Genomic DNA, 26,892 nt, shown 5'->3' with positions numbered 1-26,892 from the left:
ATGAAAACACACGAGGGTTTATTTACAAGCTCGAGCTTGGGTCCAAGTATACCCGACACAGCGGAGCAGGGACTTGGACCCCAAGACTAAGAGGCGTAGCAGCTTTACAGGGGCCAGTGGCCAATGAAGTACACAGAAAGTTGCATAGTCATGTCGGTCCACACGCAGGTGGCCACTTGAATTACATTTTACCCTATAGTATCCATTTGAACTGGCCTATTAATTTGGTCAGTTTTGGCGGGCATAAGGCAGAGTTACATTGTTATGAGCCGATTTCCGATTAGGGCGTGCCCAGCGGCTTGACTAGGGTGGGGCAGCGCCTTAAGCAATAAGCAGGTCATGTGGGGGGTCATACAGGAGGTTGCGGGTGCAGCACAAAATGGAGTTAGTCCTGCTCTGCTTGTCCAGGGGTAGGGGATTTTTGTTAAATTTCCTGGGTCCCACAATACTGAGGAACACCATAGTGCTGTGAAAACGAACCCTAGCCACGTGCAACACGGTGAGTCTCAGCACGGACCGTGCTGACTTGCAAGTCACAGCAGATACCATCCAATGGGACTCCATAAATGGTCAAGAAACAGGCAGGAGACTGTCTAGGGCTGCATTCCAGGTGGCAAGGCAATGATTATCCCATGAGTCAGGCCTCCCCGCGGGGGGAGAGAGAGAAGGAGTGACCACGAGGGGCTGGAGACGCAGAGCTCTTTCTGGAGGTGTATTCACTCTAACACATTACAAGTACTGGTTTGTGTGTTTATGTCACAACAAAAGAAAAACTGGTTAGGCGAAAGACACTATAAACAAAGCTCAAAATAAGCCACAGCCTGTTTGTATTATTTATCATCAATACTACGTCAAAGAGTAGTATTTAGAATATATAAGCAATGCTTTTAAGAGAAAGACATAGAAAACGAATTGGGAAAAAAAGGACCAGGGTACCTGAGTGGCCATTTGGTTAGTGATGCAGATACGCCAGGCCCCGCAGGGAGGGACAGGCTGGGTGCTGGCCGTCACCCTCGAAACTTGCTCCCCTGGGGCAGGGGGCACAGCAGTCCCCCTGCCCTACCCATGGAGTATCCCCACCCAACCCAGTCCGTGCCAGACCTCAGAACTTCAACAGTGGGGGGGAATGTAGGTCATCCCAAGCCAAAAAGCCCACATTTGCTCCTGTGTCTCCCTGACAGCAACCTGCACACTTTTCACTCCACTGATGGGAGGCGATGGGCGCTTTCTCCCTTTGCTTTATTTTCAGGAAGATGACAGGATGCTCCGACCGTTTGTATACCAACAGTCACAGAGGCTGAGGGATGTTGGGGAGCTGCTCGATCGCAGCTTGCAGAGACTGAGAAGCGATGTTGCTCGTATAGCAAAGGAGAAGAGAGCGTGCCTGCTGCATCCCCAGCAGCATCGATGGGCCAAGGGGTCGCCCCAGGTTTGCGAGGAGCGCACATAGCTCTGAGCTTGATGAACTTGGCCACCAGCCGAGCCGTGCGTACCACGCACCCAGCCCATTCCTCACATTGTTTCTGTTCTGCAATTTGGTTTAAAGTCTTGTGAAAATGAATTCACATCCGGAGTGAAGGTGAGCCTGGAAGTGGGAGGCCAGCCCTCCGGGCGTTGAGACCTGTCTGTCTGGGGCTAAATATCTAATCGGTCACTCCCCACCTGCAGTTTGAGGCAAATGCCTTCCCCTTGCTAACCCCCCATTCATTATTATAGGGACATGAGAATAGTACCAAGTACAGATGGTGAGTGAATATAAACCTTAGAACAGAGCCTGGCACTGAAGTCACTGACAAGCATTGATATTCAACAGTTTGAAAGTTCAAATAAAGCTGTTTTGAAAAATTTGCTGTCAGACCTAGAGACAAATGGTTATTTTACCCCTCATTTTGTATCCTTGTTCCACAAATTGGATCTTTTACCTCTACTTCCTCTGCTTTCCTAAGCTTATCTGGAAACCATGGGGGGCGGGGGAGCAGCGGCAGTGGGGCCTGTGCGGTGCGGGCCACGTGGCAGAGGCGGAGGCTGCCAGTGCAATCTGCTGGCAATTGGGCTTGGGTGATCCAGGTTCCAGGGAGAACGGATGGGTCTCTGCTGAGGGCAGACGGGCACTGGGTGCTCGGGGGAAAGGCTGTGGGGAGCCTGCCAGTGACGGCAGGGGCCCCACGAGCACATCTGTGAGCTGGGCTCTAGACTACGTAGCTCATTCATGACAATTCTCTGAGTCTGGCACAATCATCTCCCCCATTTTGAGGCTTTAAACATTAAATAAACAAGGCCTGTCCAGGCATCTGTGAGCGAGCATTGGGCTGACTGAAGGTGCCATTCCTGATGGTAACAGCTGCTGCAGAACGGCCCCAGGCAGAGGCATAAGAACCCAGGAAGGAGGAAAAAGAGGTAACAACCCCAATCCTTGTTCCCTGGAGTATGAAGTTAGGGAGATCAAGCAGGAAAAACCTGAAACTCTGCTGGCAGGACAGTCTAGCAATGGCTTCCAAAAGGAGTCTCCCTAGGAAGGCGGGAATCTGGGCTGGTCATTTCTGCAAAATAACAGGACCCAAGGCTTCTCAGAGAGGCTTCGGTTCTATCTGCAGCTCAGGTTCAGGACTAGTGTACATGCAACTAAAGAATAACTCGAAAGCTTACAGCCTACAGGTGGAGCTCCATGCGGTGATGGCAACAGGAACCAGGGTCTGGAAAGCCTGTCAGTGAGGCAAAGCAGCTGTGAGGTCACAGGAAGACGGGAAGGCTTCTTCTACCTCCTGGGCTGAGCCTCAAAGTTCTTTAACCATCTGCAGAAATAACTGCAGAAGTAATATACTTTCTGCAAAAAAGCAGCTTGAGGAGCCCTGGGGGTTAAAAAGAAATCTGGATGAGACACACCTGTATCTCAAGCTGGAGGAAGGTCACACAGGTTCTATGTACATCAGTGTCCATGTCAGAGCCGGACACAACACACGCCACCAAGCTGGGAAGAACACAACCGGCAGCCTCACCCAGAGGCTCCCAGTGCACATCTGAACCACAGATTCCTCAGCTCCAACCTGCAGACCTCCCGCCCGCAAGCTGCGGGGGCCACTGGGGAGCCCACTGTCGTGTCAGGATTCTGTCCCGGGGCTGGTCATGGCCTCTGTTGCTCCTGAACACCTTCCTGATTTTAGAGAGGATAAAAACTTTTCTACCAGCCCACCAATTAGGACCCAACCCAGGCCAGGGCAGAGGATAGAGGGTACACCATAAATCTCCCTCTTCAAGTTAGACAGCCTCTGCTGATAGCCTCAGGCAGCACAGGAGGCTCCCTCCAGACAAATCATGTTCTTATCTGTGCCACGCTTCTCAATGCAGAGTAGAAATTTCATAGAGGCAGTGGCTGCGTCCTCTTTATGTAGCAAATGGCACAGAACACTATGTATGTGTTTATCATATGCTTATTACAAAGGAAAAAGTCCTTTGCCTTATTTTAGGGCTTCAGGGGAAAACCTAGTTAAAATACAAAAAATAAATTAAAGAAATTCACTTCTGGTCAGGCAATGAAAAGAACAGAAACTTACCAGCTCTATCTTTGAAACCAATCACAGGTACAGAACCAGAGAAAACAAATGACAGGCCCAGTTATGAGCAGTACACAGGTCAGACCCCTACCTCAAATACCTAGGGCAGGTCCAAACACAAAGCCATTGTTCAACTGACAATCCTTTATTATTCAACTTAGGTAACAGTCAAAAAATCAGTGTAGATGGGTGGAAAACTAAGCTAAAATAAAAATTAAAAATGTAGTTTCACTTGGCAAAGGCCCAAACAGTATGTAGAGAAATTCATCTGAAGGTAAGATCCTGTTCAACATCTAGGCAAGGGGAGCAGCAGTCCTGCCTCCATGAACACCAGCCTGCGGGCCTTGTCTGCAGCCTGTCGGCAGCACGGAGAGAGGCACCCACCCCACCTCTGGTCTGTCAGTTCACTTAGAGGAACTGAGCATGAATTCTCCAATGAAAAAGTCAATATTAGTTCTCTCACAGCAATAAAATCACAAAGCCAGCTAAGATTTGAAATTTAGGGTAAGTGAGCACAATTTCCTGCTTTTAATGTGTATATATTTTAGATTTGACAATCTTTTTTACATACAGACAGGATATAGAAGAATTTCAAATTTTACATTAAAAAAAAGCCGTTAATTCATGCATTCTATGCCTTCAGTTAATTCTTTAAATGTTTAGACTTCAGAGCTGCTAATGACACTAAATTCAATGCCACGTTGGTTGAGTCTGTCAATCAACTTTGTTCTGCAGAAGGCTGCTCCAGGTGTGAAGACCCCGCCCCTGTAAGACAAGAACAAGATAAAAACAGTGCACAAAGCCATCTCTGGCCCTCTTCTGTTGTAGTGTCATTAGCTGGAGGCCTAGCCATCGAGCCATCAGCACTCATGAAAACCTTCACTCCACCATAAACTAGTTTGGGTTCCATTCTTAAACTCAGCCAAATGAGCAAGGCGCCATAACTCAGGAAGAAACCAGCAGCCCAGCAAACTATCTCGATGGGTTCCACTTCTAGTGAGACTGCCCCCATGATACTGCTGTGTGTTTGAGGGGACACAAGGGTCATTGATGCTGCTGTTGATAAAGTCAGTGCTCAGACTTGAGAGGATAAAAAAGGACCTGGGTGAAATCATCTTTGGCAACAGATTATTATAAGAGCATAAAGAAGACTTAAACTGGATGAAAAAGAAGTTTCTTTAAACAGAATGACTAAAAAAAATTTAAAAATAAACAGAATGACTGACATTTTATAAAATGCTAAATGCTTTCAAATGGTACAGTTGACTCTTGAACAACATGGGATTGAACTGCGTGGGTCCACTTACATGTGATTTTTTACCATACAGCACTATAAATGTATTTTCTCTCACGATTTTAACATTTTCTTCTTCCTAGTTTACTTTGTTACAAGATTATAGTATATAATATATATGTCAACAACATATGTGGGTTTTTGATTATGTAGGGGGTCAACTGTAGAATTATTTGAAAAACTTTAATTAGGATTCACTTGATACCATTTTTATGTTTATTAACTTCATACTGTTCTAGATCCTATCTATATTTATTTGTTCCTAAGCCTGCAGGTCCAAGACTCATTTGTAAAGTTGGCCTACTTTTACAGTAGCGGCTACATGCTCCAGTAACAGAGTCTACTTGATAAACATCTAGCCAAGACGCCATGAATCAATTCACACTTGCTCTCTGGGCTCCCCACTGCCAGCAGGGCATCATCAGGACTGACCAGAGGCTCCAGATAATACCGTTTGACAACACAGACCTTTTCTGAGCAGCTGACTCCAGCCCTGAGCTATTTTTATGAGGAACTAAAGTCAACCTACCTAAGTCTCAAATCTCTGTTGTCTCCTCTTGTTTATCTCTGTGCTGTCCTCGGAGGCCAGTAAGAAACTGTCCCTCTTACAAGTTTAATTTACCTGTATCTTTGGATCAAAGGTACTGTAAATGCTTATGTGTAGACCCAATGCCTGAAAACTGAATCAAAATAAGCTAAAATATGACGTAGATAAAAACAAGGAAAACCACAAGGAAAATAGACTCACGTGTTAGGAAGATCAGAGGTATCGTTTAGAAGTGTCATGGCTGCCTGGACCATGGCTATGGGGGTAGCCACGTAGCCAGCCTCTGCAGAACATAGTTGATCAAAGAAAACTCTTAATGAAGTAGGCATTCAACAACACTCAAAAATCAAATGTAGATTTTATCTCTAACTCTAGGTATACAGAATTGTCTTAATAAATACTCTGTCCACTTAAAACTAATAATTAACTAGTACTTTACTAAGTTAGGATGTGTTAGTAAGTGCTTTAATTTTATTATCCTCACTTAATTTTCCTAACAATTACATGAAGTTAGTCCTATTTTTATCCCCACTTTCCAGATGAAGACAATTGAGGCACAGGCTGGAAGCCAGGCACACACGGGGAGTGGCACTGCCTCTGACAACGTCCAAAGCCAATGATCCTCACTTGTTTCTCCAGTAACACACCAGGCTCCACTTAAAAAAAAAAGGTTCCATTTCTTTAAAAGAACTGAGTAACTTTAAACGAAGTCTAACTTTAAGAAGAAGTAGCTTTAAATGAAGTCTATAAACAAGTGGAACTTTAGCGTTTACAATTCTGCCAAATAATACAAATACAGTGAAATTATCTTAAAAAGCCTGGCAGGGAGTTCGAAAAGAAGGGAAGGCACAAAGATACCTTTGCCATCTGGCTTGACTAAAACTGCAAAGCAGACACTCTCTCATCTCTCAGAGGTGATGGTAACTAAACTGATAATTATACTAGAATTCACAAGTAGGGCTGTCTCTCTAGGATTCTATGAAATGTACGCCAAAAGTTCTTGAACTTTTTTTGGGTGACAGATCCTTTCAACCACCCATCAAAAGCTTTACCCTCCCCAGAAAAATGCGCATGGGCACAGACATTTTACAAACAATGTTAGGGTGTTTACAGACTCCAAAGAAACCTTGGCCCACAGCTTTATAACTACACTGCTTTAAAGTGACTATTGAGGGACACCCAGGTGGTTCAGTCAGTGAAGTGTCTGCCTTCAGCTTGGGTCATGATCCTGGGGTCCTGGGATCGAGCCCCACATTGGGCTCCCTGCACAGCGGAGCGTCTGTTTCTCCCTTTCCCTCTGCTCTCTCCCCTCCCCACTGCTTGTGCTCTCTCTCTCACAAATAAATAAAATATTTTTTTTAAATTTTATTTATTTATTTATTATAGTCACACAGAGAGAGAGAGAGAGGCAGAGACACAGGCAGAGGGAGAAGCAGGCTCCATGCACCGGGAGCCCGATGTGGGATTCGATCCCGGGTCTCCAGGATCGCGCCCTGGGCCAAAGGCAGGTGCTAAACCGCTGCGCCACCCAGGGATCCCCTCAAATAAATAAAATCTTAAAAAAAAAAAGTGATCCATGAGTATGAGAATAAATAGCAATCAGCCTTTTCTTACTCATGTTAAAATATGCCACAGAATTATGAAATCATACTAAAAAAAACAGGAGGATTATGCTAATAAAATTAAATTATAACAATTTCAATCCTTCCCTTAACAGAATAATTTATATTATTAAATAATTTGTGCAAATTTATTTCTAAAATTATTAAGCTTTAAGGAAAAAACATCGTAATACTGCTTTATACCTTAAGACAATGTAAAACTCCCCAGGATTCTTAAGTCCTATGTGAAATACCTGGTCCTTTCACCTGAGTACAAATTCTCATATTTGGTTTGTTCTTCTCCGGACCAAAGCCTTGACTGTATCCTTGACCAAAGAATGTCATTGTAAACGAGGCGGCATCCATCTGAGAAAAAAGCAAGCAAAAGCTTTACTTAATAAATATGTCATTTCCTCCCCGAACACAGTAAAACCTACTATGCTATCTCAATAGGAGACATTTTCAATAGATGAAAACATTAACATTCTGCCAGAATGCTCTATCATCCTTTAAGCACGAGGCAAAAATCAATTATTTGAAGACGCAAGTTTTGATGAAGGGGAGGAAGGTGGTGAGGAAGAGGGATGTGGTGTAGACGGTTCTTAGCCTGGGGACTACGTGAGGACAGCACCACAAGAACAAAGTTTCAGAGGAAAAGCTGGAGGTAGTTTTTATTTTAGTTTGGTGGCAGTGGTCGAATGTGGTAATCTGGTTTCAGATATCTCTTGGAGGAGACCAGACAAAAACAGCCAACAAGCAATGGAAATATAGGTGATACAGAATTGTTCCACTTGGAGATGTAAAAACGGGACTCAAAAAATTAAATTCTAGAAGTCATCTTTCACAATCATTAAATTTAGAAATAAGGTAATGAAGAATTCAGTTGTGGTCAACAAATTTTTATTACTGAGACATCATTAAAATATGGCTCCTATCTTTTCTGGAACTGACAGTTCAGTAGGGGATACATGTGTGTATATATACATATAGATGTAATAACAACACATGACATGAATGAAAAGATGTAAGACTTGTTCAAAGGAGGGTATTATTAAATCTGTTGGGGAGGACAGGGCGGGGTTTGAAGTGTGTACACACAGACACTCTAACAGAAGTGTACTACACAGGACAGTGGGGTGGGCACCAGAAAGGAGAAACCACCATTTAAAGGCAAGAAGGTACACAGCATCACGGTGGAACAGGGTGGCGCTCATCTGTTAAAGGTACAGACAAGGTCTGACACAGGCCAGCACTTGTCTCCTTCCCTCCCTGAGCACAATCCTCTCAGGATGGGCATATATGTTCAGCTTCAGAACAATTTTCAATAGTCTCCAGGCTGTTACTACCGATTAATCAGGGTTGGCATGAAAAATGAAACCTATCTGCCAGCCAGGACTAGATGATCAAGGACCTTACTTCTCCAGAGATGAACTGAATCAAAATCACCCAAACCTGACTTGGAACCCATCTACCTCCACACTAGAGACCACAACCTTGGCAGCACATTAACATAATTGGCTTTTTAAAAAAGCCCAATGTTCAGGCCACATTCCCAACCAATCACACTCAAATCTCTGTCATTGGTTTTGGGCTCTTTGTTAAAGTTGAGAACCACTGTTCTATACTTCCAGGCCCTATTCCACACCTACTGCATCAGAAGATCCAGACGTAGGGTCAGGACATGTATTTGGGAAAGCTCCCGGGGACATTCTGTTACATACAATCCCAGGTAAGAATCATTGCCCATGCAGTGGTCAGGGAAGTAGGTCAGATCTGTCTTTGATCTTAGACAGCAGTGAGAAGACTGATAAGGGATTCATATCCATATATGGATAACTCCTAAAACTCAACAATAAAAACACAAACAACCAATTCAAAAATGGGCAAAGAATTTGAATGGACATTCTCTAAAGAAGACCTACAAATGGCCAATAAGCACATGAAAAGATGCTCAACACCAACCACTAATGATGGGGAAGTACAGATCAAAACCACGATAGATACCACCTCTCACCTGTGAGAATAACAGGGGGCACTGGGCTGGCTCAGCTGATGAAGTGTGTGACTCTTGATCTCGGGGCTGTGGGTTTGACCCCACCCTAGGTATAGGGATTACTAAAAATAAACTTTAAAATAAACCCAGGAAACAAGTGTTGGCAAGGATGTGAAACAATGGGCACACTCGTGCACTGCTGATGGGAATGTAACATGGTGTGGAGCCCTGGAGAGGATGTGGAGAAAGGGGAAACCTCCTGCACTGTTGGTGGGATTGTGAATTGGTGCAGCCACTCTGGAAAACTGTGTGGAGGTTCCTCAAAGAGTTAAAAATAGACCTGCCTTACGACCCAGCAATTGCACTGCTGGGGATTTACCCCAAAGATACAGATGCAGTGCAACACCAGGACACCTGCACCCCGATGTTTATAGCAGCAATGGCCACAATAGCCAAACTGTGGAAGGAGCCTCGGTGTCCATCGAAAGATGAATGGATAAAGAAGCTGTGGTTTATGTATACAATGGAATATTACTCAGCCATTAGAAACGACAAATACCCACCATTTGCTTCGACGTGGATGGAACTGGAGGGTATTATGCTGAGTGAAATAAGCCAATCGGAGAAGGACAAACGTTATATGTTCTCATTCATTTGGGGAATATAAAAAATAGTGACAGGGAATAAAGGGGAAAGGAGTGGGAAATATCAGAAAGGGATACAAAACATGAGACTCCTAACTCTGGGAAACAAACTACGGGTGGTGGAAGGGGAGGTGGGCGGGGAGTGGGGGTGACTGGGTGACGGGCACTGAGGGGGGCACTTGATGGGATGAGCACTAGGTGTTATTCTATATGTTGGCAAATTGAACACCAATAAAAAATAAATTTACAAAAAAAATAAAAAATAAAAAAAGAATTACCACAGGATCCGGCAATTGCATGTCAGGATATTTATCCCAATGAACTGAAAGGAGGATCCTAAAGATATATTTGCACACCCATGTTCAAAGCAGCATTATTCAAAATATTCAAATGGTGGAAGTAACCCAAGTGTCCATGGATGGATAAATGGAAATGGGGTACATATATATGGTATGTGTGTGTGTGTCTATAGGAGGGATGTCTATGTGTGTGTGTGGGGGTCTGTGTCTGTGTGTTTGAGGGGTGTCTGTGTGTGTGTGGTGTGTGTATGTAAGTGTGTGAAAATGAACCTTAAAAAGGAATGAAGTCTGGCACCTGCTACCATGAGGATGGACCTTGAGGACATCATTCTCAGTGAAATAAGCCAGTCACAGAAGGACAAATACTGTGTGACCACTTGTATGAGGCACCCAGAGTGGTCATATTCAAAGAGAGAGTAGAACAGTGGTTGCCAAGAGCAGGGGGAAGAGAGGAAAGGCAAGTTATTGTTTAGTGGGGACAAGGTTTCAGTTCTGGGAGAGGAAAAAGTTCTGGAATGGACAGTGGGGATGGTTGCACAATAATACAAATGTGCTGCATAACAACTTGGATTTGCATAATATGAGTATTTTGAATACGGTATTGATATCACTGCACTTAAAAATGGTTAAGATGGTAAATTTTATGTTCTGTGTACTTTACCACAACTGTGGATGAGAGGGAAAAGAAAACAAGAGAGAGGGTAGCCCGGGTGGCTCAGTGGGGTAGCCCAGGTGGCTCAGCGGTTTAGTGCTGCCTTCAGTCCAGGGTGTGATCCCGGGGACCTGGGATTGAGCCCTGGGTCGGGCTCCCTGCATGGAGCCTGCTTCTCCCTCTGCCTGTGTCTCTGCCTCTTTCTCTCTCTTTCTCTCTCTGTCTCTATGAATAAATAAAATATAAAAAAAAAAAAACAAGAGAGAGCTAAGAGCTAAGAGCCTCAGCTAAGGTGGGTATGATGAGTTTGGAGAAAAATCTAGAATTATGCCTATGTTTGTGATGGTGCAAATGACTGTGCCCCCAACAGAGATGGGAAGTAAAAGAAGAGTGTTTGGGGGAAAGAAGTTCAGATCTTGACACGTTCAATTCAAGTACCTGAGACACATCCAAGTGATCTACAGATCTAAGCAGATTTGCTGAGAACACAGCTCAGATGACTCAGGGACAGTGAGTGGGCTGAGGGTGGAATCTGGGGGGAGGTCAACACATAAGGAGTAGTCCCCTCAGAAGTGAGGGTACAGCAGAGGAGGAGAGGAACAGAGTGGACCCTTGGAAGAGCGATGTTCTCAGAAGCCAAGGGAAGTGAGTATTTCAAGAAAGACAACAATATCAGAGATCACAGCACTCAAAACACTCAGCAGTATGAAGACCAATGTCAACTCTAGCAAGGGGACAGTAGAGGGTAAGGGAAGGCCAAGGACTCCTTTCTGGGTTGGCATGAGCATAGGATGAGGAGAGGCTGTGAAAGATCAACTGAGGAAGTGAGCAGTGAAGACTCAGGCTGGAGTGATTCTCAGGGCTGCCACATTCTAGCTGTAGGAACTTGGCAGGAACACCCGCTCTGATTACGTCCTCGGCTATACAAAGTGGCTATTACCTCTACCTACGTGGTCATGGTGTAAAGCACTTGGCTCTGTGCCTGCCACAAGCACAAGAAGTGCTTGATTTTTAAAGTGCCCAGGGAGTGGATTTGTCTCATACAGAATCCTTTCCTGAGAGGAACAGAGAAGGTAAAGATGAGAGCAGTGGTGTGAGTCTGAGAGCAGGAAGCCGAGGGGCACACGACCCACGCTCTCAACTCCATCAGTGAAGCAGGAGTTGAAACTGCAGACACAGGGGGTCTGGGGCGAGGGGGAATGCTGAGAAAACCCTGGGACAGGAGATGAACAGATGGCTAATTATAAGTGATAGGATCAGCCAATGGTGCTACCGTTCCAGCGGGAGGGGGAAGAAGCATTGGCCTCATGCCCATCCTCTCAGTGAGGGCACCTCCCCAGTGGTGCCTGGTGCCAGCAGACCGGGCTCCTGACTGGGGTCTGCCTTGGGGTCCGTGAACCATGACAGGAATGAGCCTGGCGTGCACAGAAGAGGAAGGAGAAGGGAAATACTGGGAAGGAGGAGGTGTGGAGGAGAAAAATGAAGACTAAACATTTCTGAGGCCTCTAGGAAGAGAGTAAGACTCTAGAGCCAGATGACTGGGATCCCACCCTGGCTTGGCCATGGCCTCATTCGCTGTAGGACCCTGGGCAAGTTTCCTAGCTTTTGTGCCTCAGGCTTCTCATCTGTAAAGTGGAGAGGAGGGGCAAGATGGCGGAAGAGTAGGGTCTCATCTGTAAAGTGGAGAGAATACCCACTCTAAGGGTGTTTTAAGAGACTAAGCCACCTAATTTATGTGACGAACATAAAAGCATACTGAAACACAGTTAAGTGCTCAAGTCTTACCTGTTGTAGTAAACGCACTGAGGAAAAATAAAAAAATAAAGAAAATTATTAAAGAGTTGTATACAAAAGGAAGGGTTACCTGTTTTTGTGTTGGACCTTGTTTTGAAAAATAACCAAAGGAGAAGAGCCATGGAAACTAAAGGAAAAAACAAAACAAAACAAAACCCTCAGTGATATATTTTTTTAAACTCATGGAAAATATTTCTAAAGACCTAATTTCATAAAAGTATCACTTACTTTTATGAGAAGCTGTCTGCCAATGCCACACTTCACAAAGAATAAAAAGAAAAGTCCTGCAAACATCAGCTTAATAACGGAGGTGATGCCTCCCACAGTCACATAAGCGGCATACTGAACCTGGATAATGATGCGAGGTCAGAAGGTTACTCCCTACTTTTGTAGACTGAGGAAATCAATAATGTTAGCTATTTATAACTTACTCCATAGTCATCAACACTGAGCAAAAGCAGTTTCCACTTTATGAACATGTTATGCTTTAAAAGCTTGTTTAGAAACCAGACACTGGAAGCATATTGTTTATAGTAGAAATTGTTGCAAATGATAATTAGCTTCCTCTACCTGAACACAAAAGTCCCCATGATCCATACATAAAAAGACCACATGAACATATCTAAATTTAGTGATTACCTATTATAAAATACAGATTCTACTTACAACTTCTTCTTTGAGAAAATAATCTTTTAAATTGAGAAAATAATCTTTTAAACAGAGAATATAATTTTTAAATAAAAGATTTAAAGAATCTTTTAAATAGAGAAAATAATCTTCTTTGAGAAAATAATCTTTTAAATTGAGATATGGTTTCCTCTTCAAGTCTCAGAAATGGGGGCAATCACTTCCCTCACCAAAAGGAATGTCACTCCAAAGGTTGGAGGTTGAAAGACCTAAGAATTCAGACATCTCCACAAGCAACAGAGTATCCTTGAAGCTAAAACCCTCAAGTGGGTTGCTGGGTGTTCATGACACCAGCATTTCCTGGACGAAATTTGCTGCTGTTGTTTCATTAACAAGGTACGCAGATGGCCAGACTTGAATTATGGGGGAGGCTATATCTGCCCCCATAAAATGCAAAATACTTTATACACTACTGATTCTCACACTTCCAGAAACCAAAACCTGCATTAATTTAGCCTTCTTTTTTTTGCTTTGTAAACATAAAAATCCTAAACAGGTAGGAGGAGCAATAATGAATAGAATACTCTTCATTAAAAATTAAATCGTGGAAAAAAAAAATTAAATTGTGGGATGCCTGGGTGGCTCAGTAGTTGAGGGTCTGTCTTCAGCTCAGTTTGTGATTCCAGGGTTCTGGGATTAAGTTTTGCACTGGGCTCCCTGTAGGGAGAGCCTGCTTCTCCCTCTGCCTATGTCTCTGCCTCTCTCATGAATAAATAAATAAAATCTTAAAAAAAAAAACCCAAAAATAAAAAAAAATTTTAAATTAAATTGTATGCACTTACAGGCGATTGCTCCAAATTCTCATGCAAGTAACGCTGAGTCCGCCTCACAACAGAGACATCCGCTCCCAAGAAAGGAATAGAATAGCTATTCAGTTCTCTGCAGTAAGAAATTGGCCACCTGTAAGACAGACCCATGAAGAGTATGATGCATTTTCTCTACTCACAGTTAACTTGGCAAATTTCTGAATAAAAAATAGAGATTTTCTCAGGGCAGTAATGACAACAAAGATGGCAGGTCTGCTCTTCACTTGATCTTAGCCAAAAGGCCAAGAAGCGATGGCAGGTCTACTCTTAATTAAAATTTCTCTTAGTATCTATCCTGTGTTCTCTACACCTGCACCAAACCAGTGACGAGTGGACAGAGCAGTATTCTTCATACCAAGGGCACAGGACAAATATATTTTACCCCATCAATCTCCTTAGACAGTACTGATAAAAAGAATGTTCAACAGCCAAACCCTAGTATGAATTTAGAGTTCTCACATAAAAAGTTTTCACAATCACATTTTAAAATGGCAGTTTTACTGCATAAAATTTAACTGGTATTTGATTTTGAAAATGATAGTGAAAAAAGGCACAAAAATCCATTTTCTTCCAGAATACAAATATATTATTACATATGAAGTACTTAAGCTTAGGATAATACATTAATTATATTTTATTTAGCTAGGAAGATAATCCTGAACTCACTACAACAGTCTCAGGCTTTTCTAAGTGGCATACTTTATTAATAACCACACCAACAGCAATATACTTAGACTCGATATACTAAAGAAGAGATTTTGAGTTAACATACCTTCTTTTCAATTTTGGACCAACAATTGGGACAGGTTTCAGATTTGACTCGTTTCGCAGTTTTTTCAAATTACTCTGATCTCCAAAACCATAAACTGCAGACTTCCAGGTACCATCATGAATGCACAACCCCTAATAAAAATTCAAAAGGTAAAAAAACACGACTTAGGGGATAATTACTGAACTATAAAACCAAGGAATTTAGAATGGTTACAGAGAACATTTTGCCTCTATTTGAGGAAGCCATAATCTTTTATTTAACAATCTTGAGAGGAATTTTCAGGCAGGACTAACACACACTAACTTGATCACATTTGATATTTATACCCACGTATACTCTTCTTCCTTCCCACCATCACTTATGCTCCTTTCAGTATGGCACTGAGTTGCACCTCTGCATTTTCACTCAACTGACCATACTCCTTCAAAACTAACCTAATTCCTATCCCTGTGATGATTCCCCCAAATTTCAAGATGTGTTCATGTGCATATTTACGCACACATACATAATGTACACACCTATTCCAGCCCTGTCGTCCTTGGTGCCCCACCAACCCCAACACCCCTTACTATAACCCCAAGCTATATAAATATCTTCCACATAAGTCTTGTTAAAATACTTTCTTTTTTCATTTTAAGGCTTACTAATATGATTTATATTTTAATTTCTTTCACTTCAATTTCTTTCTGAAACTGTAGCCAGAATAGACCTTGCTTATCTTACCCAGACTCATTCATTCACTTATTTCCCACCTTTCAGTGCTTCCCATTTTTCTAACATAATTACCCTTCCACCACCCTCACCTCCAATGTCCATTAGAAGCAAGGGACAGAAAGGAGAGTACAGGCAAGGATCTAACCTGGGGACTCATTAGTGCCCAAGCTTCTTTACCTAATTTCTATGTGAGCCTTTTAATTCTCTGTTATGTAAATATCTTATGCTTCATTTATAACTTTAAGTCCTGCCTTACATGTAGTTTAACTTGTTTGAATGAACAGTTATTAGAAATATTAAAAACCAATTTGGTCACAAGATTTTGAAGGAGGAGTATCATCAGTAAAGCTCATGTGAAGATACTGTTGCTTGTTAATAAGCAGGACAAGAGAAACAATAAAAGCATCAGAAGATTCAGGTGTTTATATCAGAACTTTGATGACAATGGAAGGCAGAGAGACACCAAACTTAGCTTCCATTTTGATAAAGATTAGTATCTTCTGTTGTGTTAAAACAAACAGGGTTGGAAGTCTGAGATGTTCTATGTGAAACTACTCTAAATCTGGGTTTAGTCAATGTGATTTGCAAATACAGAGATTCCCAGGGGCACCTCACTGGCTTGGTTGTTGGAGCATGTGACCCTTGTAGAGATTACTTAAAAACAAAATCTTTAAATAAAAATTAAAAAATAAAAGACTTGCAAATACCAGAAGAAAACAGCTTGTTGAAAACCTAAGAATATCCTCTTATACAAATAAGCCATCAAAAAGGACAAATTACATTCCAGTTTTAAAAACTGTTTATCTTGGCAGCCCAGGTGGCTCAGCAATTTAGCGCCGCCTTCGGCCCAGGGCCTGATCCTGGAGACCCGGGATCGAGTCCCATGTCAGGTTCCCTGCATGGAGCCTGCTTCTCCCTCTACCTGTGTCTCTGCCTCTCTCTCTGTGTGTCTCTCATGAATAAATAAATAAAATCTTAAAAAAAAAAAGCCTGTTTATCTTACTGAAAAACAAAGTACACAAAACATAAATATACAATTAAATGAAATTATGAAACAAACAACCCTGTAGCTCAGAAGGTCCTCCTGTCCCACTTTCATAGTAATAAAGACAAATACTTGCTTTTCCTTAGAGTTTTACCACCTAAGTATTTATTTCTAAACAGTACAGTGAATTTTGCCTGTTTGTAAACTTTACAGAAATGGAAGCACACAGCCTATATTTCTTTGAATTTGGCCTTTTATACCCAAAACTGTGATGTTAAAATTCATCATGTGTTAGAAATAACTCCTACTCTGGAAATAAAAATTACATGGAAACAAATGAAAATGAAAATATGACAGTCCAAAACCTCTGGGATACAGCAAAAGCAGTTCTAAAAAGGATGTTTATAGCCGTACAGGCCTACCTCAAGAAGAATGAAAAATCTCAAATACACAGCCTAATCTCACTCCTAAAGGAGCTAGAAAAACAACAACAAACAAAACTCAAAACTAGCAGAAGGAAGGAAATAAAAATTAGAGCAGAAATATATGATACAGAAAACTAAAAAGCAATAGAAGCAATCAAAACCAGGAGATGGTTCTTTGAAAAGATCAACAAAATTGATAAATCTCTAACCAGAATCAGAGAGAGAGAGAGAGAGAGAGAGAGAGAGAGAATTTAAAATCACAAAAGAAAGAGGAGAAATAATAACCAACACTACAGAAATACAATTTTTAGAGAATATTATGAAAAACTATATGCCAACAAATTGGACAACCTAGATGAAATGGATAAATTCCTAGAAACATATGACCTAACAAAACTGAGGCAGGAAGAAACAGAAGATTTGAACAGACTGATTACCAGCAATGAAATTGATCAGTTATAAAAAAAAACTCCCAATAAACAAAGTCCAGGACCAGACAGCTTCACAGGTGAATTCTACCAAACACCTATTCTTCTCAAACTATTTCAAAAAGTGGAAAAGGAAGGAAAACTTCCAAATTCATTCTATGAGGCCAGCATTACCCTGATACCAAAGCCAGATAAAGATACTACCCCCAAAAAAAGAACTACAGGCCAATATCTCTGATAAACATAGCTACAAAAATCCTCAACAAAATACTAGCTAACTGAATCCAATAATACATTAAAAAAGTCATTCACTACAATCAAGTGGGATTTATTCCCAGGATGCAAGGATGGTTCAGTATTCCACACATCAACCATGATACATCACATCAATGAGAGAAAGGATAAAAACCATATGATCATTTCAACAGATGCAGAAAAAGCACGATAAAGTACAACATCCATTACAAAGTACATTTAGAGTGAACATACCTCAGCATAATAAAGACCATCTAGAAAAACCCACAGCTAACACCATCTGTAAATGGGGAAAATTTGAGAGTTTTTTCCCTAAGATCTGGAATAAGGCAAGAGTGTCCAATCTCACCACTTTTATTCAACATAGTACTAGAAGTCCTAGCCACAGCAATCAGACAACAAAAATAAGTAAGAAGCATCCCAACTGGTAAGGAAGAAGTAAAACACTTAACTATTTACAGATGACATGATACTCTATGTAGAAAACCCAAGACTCCACCAAAAAACTGCTGGAGCTGATAAAAAAAAAAAAATTCAGTTAAGGGGCACCTGGCTGGCTCAGTCAGGTAAGCAGTTGGCTCTTGATTTCAGCTCAGGTCATGGTCTCAGGGTCCTGGGATCAAGTCCCACACCAGGCTCTGCAGAGTCTGAAAGAGGATTTGAGCTCTTCCTCTGCCCCTACCCCCACTCACCCATGCATGCACTCTCTAATTAAAAAGAAAAAAATTCAGTTAAAGTCACAGGACCCAAAATCAATGCAAAGAAATCTGTTGCATTTCTATACACCAGTAATGAAGAAGAGAAATCAAGGAATCAATCCTATTTATAATTGTACAAAAATAATAAAATACCTAGGAACAAGCTTAACCAAAGAGTATTAAAGACCTGTACTCTGAAAACTATAAACACCAAGGAAAGAAACTGAAGATGATACCTAGAAATGGAAAGACATTCATTCCATGCTAATGGGTTCAAAGAACAAATATTGTTAAAATGTCTATATTATCTAAAACAATCTACAGATTTAATGTAATCCCTATCAAAATACCAGTAGCATTCTTCAGAGAACAATCCTAAAATTTGTATGGAATCTCTGAGGCACCTGGGTGGCTAATTGGTTAAGCAGTCAACTCTTGGTTTCAGCTCAGATCATGATCTCAGGGTTGTGGGATCTAGCCCCATGCTGGGCTCCACACTGAGTACAGAGTCCGCTTGAGATTCTCTCTCCCTCTCTCCCTCTCTTCCTTCCTGCTCATGCATACTCTCTCAAAAGAAAACCTTAAAGTTGGGGATCCCTGGGTGGCTCAGTGGTTTGGCATCTGCCTTTGGCCCAGAGTGCGGTCCTGGAGTCCCGGGATCGAGTCCCACGTCGGGTTCCCGGCAGGGAGCCTGCTTCTCCCTCTGCCTGTGTCTCTGCCTCTCTATGTCTATCATGAATAAATACATTTTAAAAAATCTAAAAAAATTTTTTTAAAAAAGAAAACCTTAAAGTTAAAATTAAAAAATAAAATTTGTATGGAATCTCTAAAGACCCTGAATAGCCAAAGCAATCTTGAAAAAGAAAAACAAAACCAGAAGTATCACAATTCCAGACTTCAAGTTATATAAACAAAGCTATTGTAATCAAAACAGTACGGCACAAAAAATAGACACAGATCAGTGGAATAAAACAGAAAACTCAGAAATAAACCCACAATTATATGGACAATTAGTCTTTGACAAACCAGAACAGTATCCAGTGGAGAAAGTCTCTTGAACAAATGGTGCTGGGAAAACTGGACAACTACATGTAAAGGAATGAAACTGGACCACTTTCTTATACCATACACAAAAAGAAAACCTCAAAATGGATTAAAGACCTAAATGTGAGACATGAAACCACAAAACCCCTAAAAGAGAGCACAGGGAATGTCTCTGACATTGGTTGTAGCAGTGTTTTTCTAGATATGTGGCAAGGGAAATAAATGCAAAATTAAACTGTTGGGTCTACATCAAAATAAAAAGTTTCTGTACAACAAAGGAAACAATCAACAAAACTAAAAGACAACCTACTGAATGGGAGAAGATATTTGCAAATGACATATATCATAGGAGTTAGTATCCAAAATACACACACACAAAAAACTGACACAATACCCAAAAACCCCCCAAATAATGCAATTAAAAAATGGTCAGAAGGGGATCCCTGGGTGGCGTAGTGGTTTGGCGCCTGCCTTTAGCCCAGGGCGCAATCCTGGAGACCTGGGATCGAATCCCACATCGGGCTCCCGGTGCATGGAGCCTGCTTCTCCCTCTGCCTTATGTCTCTGCCTCTCTCTCTCTCTCTCTCTCTGTGGCTATCATAAATAAATAAAAAAATATTTTTAAAAAAATGGTCAGAAGACATGAACACACATTTCTCCAAAGACATACAGATGGCCAACAGACAGACTCATAAAAAGACTAATTATCAGGAAAATGCAAATCAAAACTATAATGAAATATCATTTCACACCTGGGAGAATGGCCAAAATCAACAACACAAGAAGCCATAGGTGTTGGCAAGGATGCAGAGAAAAAGGAACCCTTGTGCTCTGTTGATGGGAATGCAAACTGGTGCAGCCACTTGGAAAACAGTACGGAGGTTCTTCAAAAATAGAGGGGATCTCTGGGTGTCTCAGCAGTTTAGTGCCTGCCTTTGGCCCAGGGCGTGATCCTGGAGTCCCAGGATCGAGTCCCACATTGGGCTCCCTGCATGGAGCCTGCTTCTCCCTCTGCCTGTGTCTGCCTCTCTATCTGTGTGTCTTTCATAAATAAATAAATAAAATCTTTTTTAAAAAGTTAAAAATAGAACTTCCCTATGATCCAGCAATCACACTAGTGGGTATTTACACAAAGAATACAAAAACATGAATTCAAAGGGATACATGCACCCGATGTTTATTGCAGCATCATCTACAATAGCCAAAAACTGGAAGCAACCCAAGTGTCCACTGATAGATGAGTAGATAAAGAGGATATACTCATACACTTTAGCCAAAAAAAAAAAAAAAAAAAAAAAAAAACTCTTGCCATTTCCAACAATATGGATGGAGCTAGAGAGTATTATGCTAAGCGAAATAAGTCAGTCAGAGAAAGACAAATAGCAAATGATTTCACTCACAGGTGGAATTTAAGAAAGAAAACAAGTGAAGGGAAAAAAGAGGCAGAGAGGAACTAAGAAACAGACTCTTAACTCTAGAGAACACATTGCTGGTCACCAGAGGCGGGCAGGTAGGGGATGAGTGAAACAGATGATGGGGATTAAAGAGTGCACCTGTCATGTTGAGCAGCAGGTAATGTATGGAAGTGTGGAATCACTATGTCATACACCTGAAATTAATATAATACTGTATGTTAACTACACTGAAATTAAAATTAAAAACTTAATTTTCTAAATGGTATCTTTTTATAAACAGATATTCTCAATTTTAAATGTACACAAATTTATCACTTTTTCTTTATATCTAATGCCTTTTGTGTCTCTTTTACAAACCATTCAATACAGCCTGGTGACAATAGTTAATACTATATTGCATATGTGAAAGTTGCTAAGAGAGAAGCTTAAAAATTTTCATCACAAGGGGGTGCTTGGGTGGCTCAGATGGTTAAGCATCAGGTTCTTGGTCTCAGCCCCAGGGCTTGATTTCAGGGTTGTGAGTTCAAACCCTGTGTTGCACTCAAAACTGGGCATGGTAGGCCTACTAAAAAAAAAAAAAAAAAAAAAAAAAAAAAAAAAAAAAAAATTCCTCACAAGAAAAACAAATTTCCAAGTATATATGGAGATAGATGTTAACTAGATTTATTGTGGTAATCGTTTCACAATATACTGCAGTATACATAAATATCAAATCATTCTGTTGTACACCTCAAACTAATTAAATATTATATGTCAATTATACCTCATTAAAAAACAATAAAATATATGTATGTGTGAGAGGAAAAAAGTAATTCCTAACCCAGAGGCCATGAAATACATGTCATCTTCTAGAAGCTTCACTGTGTTGCCTTTTGCACGTAGGTGGGTAATTCACCTAAACATGATTTTTGTACATAGTGCAAAGCATGAATTCAATTTCATTTCTCTCCACTTGGATATTGAGTGGTCCCAGCATCATCTCCTAAAAAGCCCCATTCCCATAAATCAAGTGCTCACACATGCATGAACTACACTGAGCTCTCTCCTCTGTTCCAGGCCTGATGTCCCACTGCTAATTAAGTAAGTCTTGATATCCAAGAGCATCTTTCTACCTTTTTCGCCTTCAAGAATGTCTCAGTTATTCTCAGCCCTCTGCGTTTCCATAAATATTTTAGAATTAGCTTGTCAAGTTGCACACCATAACAAAGCAAAACAAACAAACAAAAACCTGTTTCAGCTTTTGATTGGAATTACATGGGATTATAAAACAATTTGAGGAAAACTGACACTGTAACAAAATTGAGTCCCCCTAATCAAGATTATAGTGGATCCTTCCACTTACTTGTTTTCCTTAAGGTCTCCAATCATGTGTTATAGTTTTATCCACAGAAATATTGCACATTTTTCTATTACCAGTCTTAGGTACTTAATTTTTTCTATGCTAATAAGAATGGTCATTTTTTAAAAATTTCATTTCCTAACTGTAGCTGGTATATAGAAATGCAACTGATTTTTGTATTAATTCTGTGTCTAGCAATAATAAAGACTAGAATGTAAATAAATGAAACAATAGAAAAAATAGCGAAAATCAATGAAATCAAATTTCTTTGAAGAAATCAACCAAATTGACAAACTTGGTGCCAGACTGACAAAGCACTCAAATTACTAAAATCTGGAATGAAAGAAAGAACATTACTACCAACCTTACAGAAACAAAAAGGGGTATGAGAGAATACTATGAATACCCACAAATAAGACAACCTGGATGAAATGGACAAACTCCTAGAAAGATACTGTTACAGACTTAACTTTGTCTCCCCAAATTCAAAGGCTGAAGTCCTAACTGCTAATACCTTAAAATGTGGCCTTATTTGAAAATAGGGTTGTTGTAGATGTAATTAGGTAAGGTGAGGTCATACTACAGTAGGTAAGTCCCCAATCCAGAATGGCTGGTGTCCTTAATAAAGGTGAAATGTGGACACAGGCATGCACACAGGGAGCCACGCCACGTGAAGATGGAACAGAGATCAGAGTGCAGCATCTACATGCCCAGAATGCCCAGGACAGCCAGCAAACCACCAGAAGCCAGGAGAGAAATATGAAGCATATTTTGCCTCAAAGCCTCTGAAGGAACCAACCTTACCAATACCTTGATCTCCAACTTCTAGCCTCTGGGACTGTTAGAATATCAAGTTTCTGTTTATTAAGCAATCCAGTGTGTGGTAGTTCGTTATGGCAGGCCTAGAAAACTAATGCAGATGCAAACCACCAAAACTGACTTAAGAGGAAATAGAATATCCAAATAAACCGATAAGAAGAGATTGAATAATCAAAAACTTCCCACAAAGAAAAGCTTAGGCACAGATGATCTCATTGATGAATTCTACCATGTAAAGAAGATTTAACACCAATTCTTGACAAACTCTTCCTAAAAGGTCAGTACTAATTACTCTGATACCAAAACCAGAGAGACATCACCAGAAAACTATAGACAATGTTCCTGACGAATATGGATGCAAAAATCATCAACAAAACACTAGCAAACTAAATCAGCAATATACAAAAAACAAAAACCACACGACTGTCTCAAGAGTTGCAGAAAAAGCATTTGATAAAATATAACACCCTTCATGTTAACAACACTCAACAAACTAGGAATAGAAGGAAATTTCCTCAACCTGATAAAGAGCACCTATAAAAAGCCACAGCCAGATAAGGATGTCTACTTTTGCCACTTCAGCTCCCCACTGTACCGGAGGGTCTAGCCAAGGAAATCAGGTAAGAAAAAGAATTTTTTCCAGCAATTTATGAAACTCATTTATTAATTCTAATAATATTGCCTATAGATTTCTTTGGAATTTCCTACATTCAAAATTATATCATCTGCTGAAAATACCTTTGTTTCTTTTCCAATCTACATACAGTTTCTCTCTTTTCCTGTATTACTGCTCTGCCTACAATCTGGCTGACGTAATGACAGTGGGCACCCAGGTCTTATTCCTGAGCTCAGAGCAAAAGTTTTCAGTGTTAAACACTGGGTATCATCTTTGTTATAACTTTTTTAAAAAAGATAATCTTTCCTTCTACTTCTGGCTTGCTCTAAGTATTAATCATGAAGAGATAGTACACTTTGTCAAACATCTTTTCTCTGTTGAAATTATCATAGAACTATCCCCATTTAACCTGTTAGTGAGGTAGACTATGGGAATTATATAATACAAACCCTCCTATTCCTCTCTAAAACTTAGTCAAAATGTATCCTTTTCATGTATTACTGCTTTTAATTTGCTAATATTTTATTTAGGATTTTTACATCTATGTTCCTTCTGCACTCTGGAATTGTTCTTGGAGGTTTTTAGAATTAAAGTTAAGTGAGCTTTGTCTGTTCAAGTTAGCCAATAAACACTGAGCTCGTGCTAGGTGACCAGCCCTGTTCTGGGTGCTTGGTGAATTAAACAAAGATCCTTCTATTCGTGGTGCTCACATTCCAGACAGGGTGACAAACTCAATAGAAAATACAATACATAGAATTTAGAAGGTGAGAAGCACTATAGGAAAAAGGACAAAGAGTACATGTGATGAACTGAAAATGATGGGCAAAGGAATTAAGTTTGCAATTTTATTATTATTATTTTTTTAAGTTTGCAATTTTAAATGGAACTATCCAGGTAGACTTCATCAGAAAGGTGACATTTGAGAAAAGACTTGAAGGAGAAGATGAGGGTGTCAGTCATGCAAACGTCTCTGAGATGGATTTCAGGGAAAAGGCGATAGCTAACATAAAAGCACTCTGGCGGAAGTGTGCTGGAGTGTTTGCAAGAGGACGCAGAAGTCAGTGTAAATGAGGGAGTATGAACAGGGTGAACGGGAGGTTGGAGAGGGAACAGGGGCCAGATCACTTATAATCTTGCATGCTACTGGAAGGACACAATCCAAGTTGTGTCTGAACAGGATCATCCTGGCTGTAGAGGAACAGATGGTAGCAAGCATAGGGTGGTAGAAAGAGAAAGGTGAAGAGTGATCAGATTCTGATGTATTGTGACGGCAGAATCAACAGGATTTCCTGACAGATAGGATTTGGGTTTCAGAGAACAGACACAGCAATGACCCCACCATCTGACCTGAACTTGTGGCAGGACACATCACTGCCAACTGAAATTGGTACAAATAAGCTGAGGTTGGAGCACATTTGGACAAGACAGAGTTTGGGAGCTCTAACAAGTGTTCAATTAGGTCACTGGAGGTTTTAAGTTTGGAGCTTAGGAAAAAGATCTGGGTTGATGACCTAAATTTAAAATACATTTCATAATACCCAAATATACAGAGATTTTCATGTTATCTCTTCACTGATTTCTACTATAATTGCACGGTAGTCTAAAACCTGCTCTAGGGTAGGTGTTGGCAAACGGTCTCAGAAAGATCTGACCCTTAGGTTTTACAGGCCACATATGGTTTCTACTACATATTCTTCTTTATATTTCTACCATGGCCCTTTAAAAAGGTAAAAATCATCCTTAGCTTGTGCGCATATAAAAAAGGCCATGGGCTGAGGTGCCTGGGTGGCTCAGTCAGTTAAGCATCTGACTCTTGGTTTCAGCTCAGGTTGTCATCTCAGGATCCAGAGATGGAGCCCCTCTTCGAGTTCCGTGCTCATTGCAGAGCCTGTTTCAGATTCTCTCTCTTTCTCTCTCCCTCTGCCCCTCCCCAACTGTGTGCTCACTTGCTCTCTCTAATAAATCTTCAAAAAACTAAATAAATAAAAGGCCATGGGGTGACCTGCCTAGAGCTACAACAGTCAATACATAAGCCACTACACAGCACACATACATTTCCATCATTGTGGGAAGACCTACTAGACGGGCCTGTTTCACAGTATATGATTTTGATCCTCTGAAATTCTGTGAGTCTTGCTTGATAACCAAGCATATGGTCTATGGTACAATTTTTTATGTAAAATAAAAAATCTCCAGGGGAAGAGAAAGATAAGGAGGGGCAGGAGAACAATTCAGTGACTAGGGATACACAGAATCTGTCCCATTCTTGTAAAATTCAGGCTGTGTATCTTGCTTTAAGAGGAATGAGAGAGGGAACTGCACTGGTGTGGATGCTTCAACTCTCTTCTCCTGAACTAAGCCCCAACTTAAAGCTCAAATAATACTAATAAAAATAATATTTAAAACATTTACTGAGCAATTTGCTAACTGCCAACTACTGTTCTGATTTATATTCACTGACTAATTTAGTCCTCACAGTCTCAGAGAGACCATATGAAGTAGATACTATTACCATCTCCTTTTATGGATGAAGGAAATGAGGTGCCCTGAAGATAAGTGTAGCATACTTGCCCACAGTCACATCACTGATAAGTGACAGAGCCAGAATTCAAGCCCCGGCAGTCCAGCTTCAAAATCTGTACTCACAAAAACTCTAGGAAGGCTTCCTGGCAAAAACCATTCACTCAATGGCTTTTTCATCCCTCTAGTAAAGGGAAGACACCTTTGTTATATCACCTCATCTTTCCAATTGCATCTCCTGCTGCTTCTTCAAAAGAAGCCTCTTTTCTATTCTACCAATTTTCTCACGATCTCCCTGTTGTGGACATCTGTGTTTTGTCAGTCCTGTGCCAATTCCCTGCAATCCTCTACTGCAACTTCTGCTTATAAAACACTCTTTCCTATCTGGAACTAGTTCCATGTTGGACACAGGCCTGACTCTCTGCCCCCCCTTGCCCCCAGAGGCCTATAACCCAGGCCTAGGCAACCTGACTACTCCCATCACACCAGGTCATACTGCAGGGCTCAAGAATAGCCACAGGACCCAATACTTAACTGATCTTTCCTGTCATTTGATACAACTCTGCTAGCTGTTCCCAGGAAATTGGGAACATAAGGACAATGTATACCTGGGACTGCCAGCACCTTCCCTGCTGTGCTGAGCCTACACAGAGGAGCCCGAAAGAAATGAAAGAGGAGCTTTTCGCAACGGGTTTGCCGCCAGAACACAGGTGTCGTGAAAACCACCACTAAACCTAAACCAAAATGGGAAAGGAAAACACTCACATCAACATCGTCATTGGACACGTAGATTCGGGCAAGTCTACCACTACTGGCCATTTGATCTACAAATGTGGTGGGATCGACAAAAGAACTATCGAAAAATTTGAGAAGGAGGCTGCTGAGATGGGAAAAGTCTCCTTCAAGTATGCCTGGGTCTTGGATAAACTGAAAGCTGAACGTGAACGTGGTATCACCATTGATAGCTCCCTGTGGAAATTCGAGACCAGCAAGT

At 41.0% G+C, this 26,892-nt stretch overlaps 1 protein-coding gene across 3 annotated transcripts in view; it reads right to left on the bottom strand.

The window, feature by feature from the left end:
• Position 1: 1 nt before the first annotated feature.
• SCCPDH (saccharopine dehydrogenase (putative)) overlaps positions 2–26,892 on the bottom strand; it is a 43,297-nt gene continuing 16,406 nt past the window's right edge. For 2 of the 3 annotated variants that reach the window (XM_025430628.3, XM_049112445.1), the window contains exons 6-12: positions 14,641–14,771; positions 13,845–13,962; positions 12,604–12,723; positions 12,446–12,502; positions 7,248–7,359; positions 5,594–5,675; positions 2–4,316 (exon numbers count right to left, since the gene is read on the bottom strand). In XM_025430628.3, the coding sequence (XP_025286413.1) occupies positions 4,211–4,316; positions 5,594–5,675; positions 7,248–7,359; positions 12,446–12,502; positions 12,604–12,723; positions 13,845–13,962; positions 14,641–14,771 (726 nt within the window). In that variant the 3' untranslated portion in view covers positions 2–4,210. Of the gene's footprint in view, positions 4,317–5,593; positions 5,676–7,197; positions 7,360–12,445; positions 12,503–12,603; positions 12,724–13,844; positions 13,963–14,640; positions 14,772–26,892 lie in introns of those variants that run through there. The other variant, XM_025430630.3, reaches the window with a different exon arrangement.

The sequence above is a fragment of the Canis lupus genome, chromosome 7 (assembly GCF_003254725.2).
Source record: "Canis lupus dingo isolate Sandy chromosome 7, ASM325472v2, whole genome shotgun sequence".
NCBI lineage: Eukaryota > Metazoa > Chordata > Mammalia > Carnivora > Canidae > Canis > Canis lupus.
The sequence above is the reverse complement of the archived record's forward strand: the minus strand, read 5'-3'. Positions and strand labels throughout refer to the sequence as shown.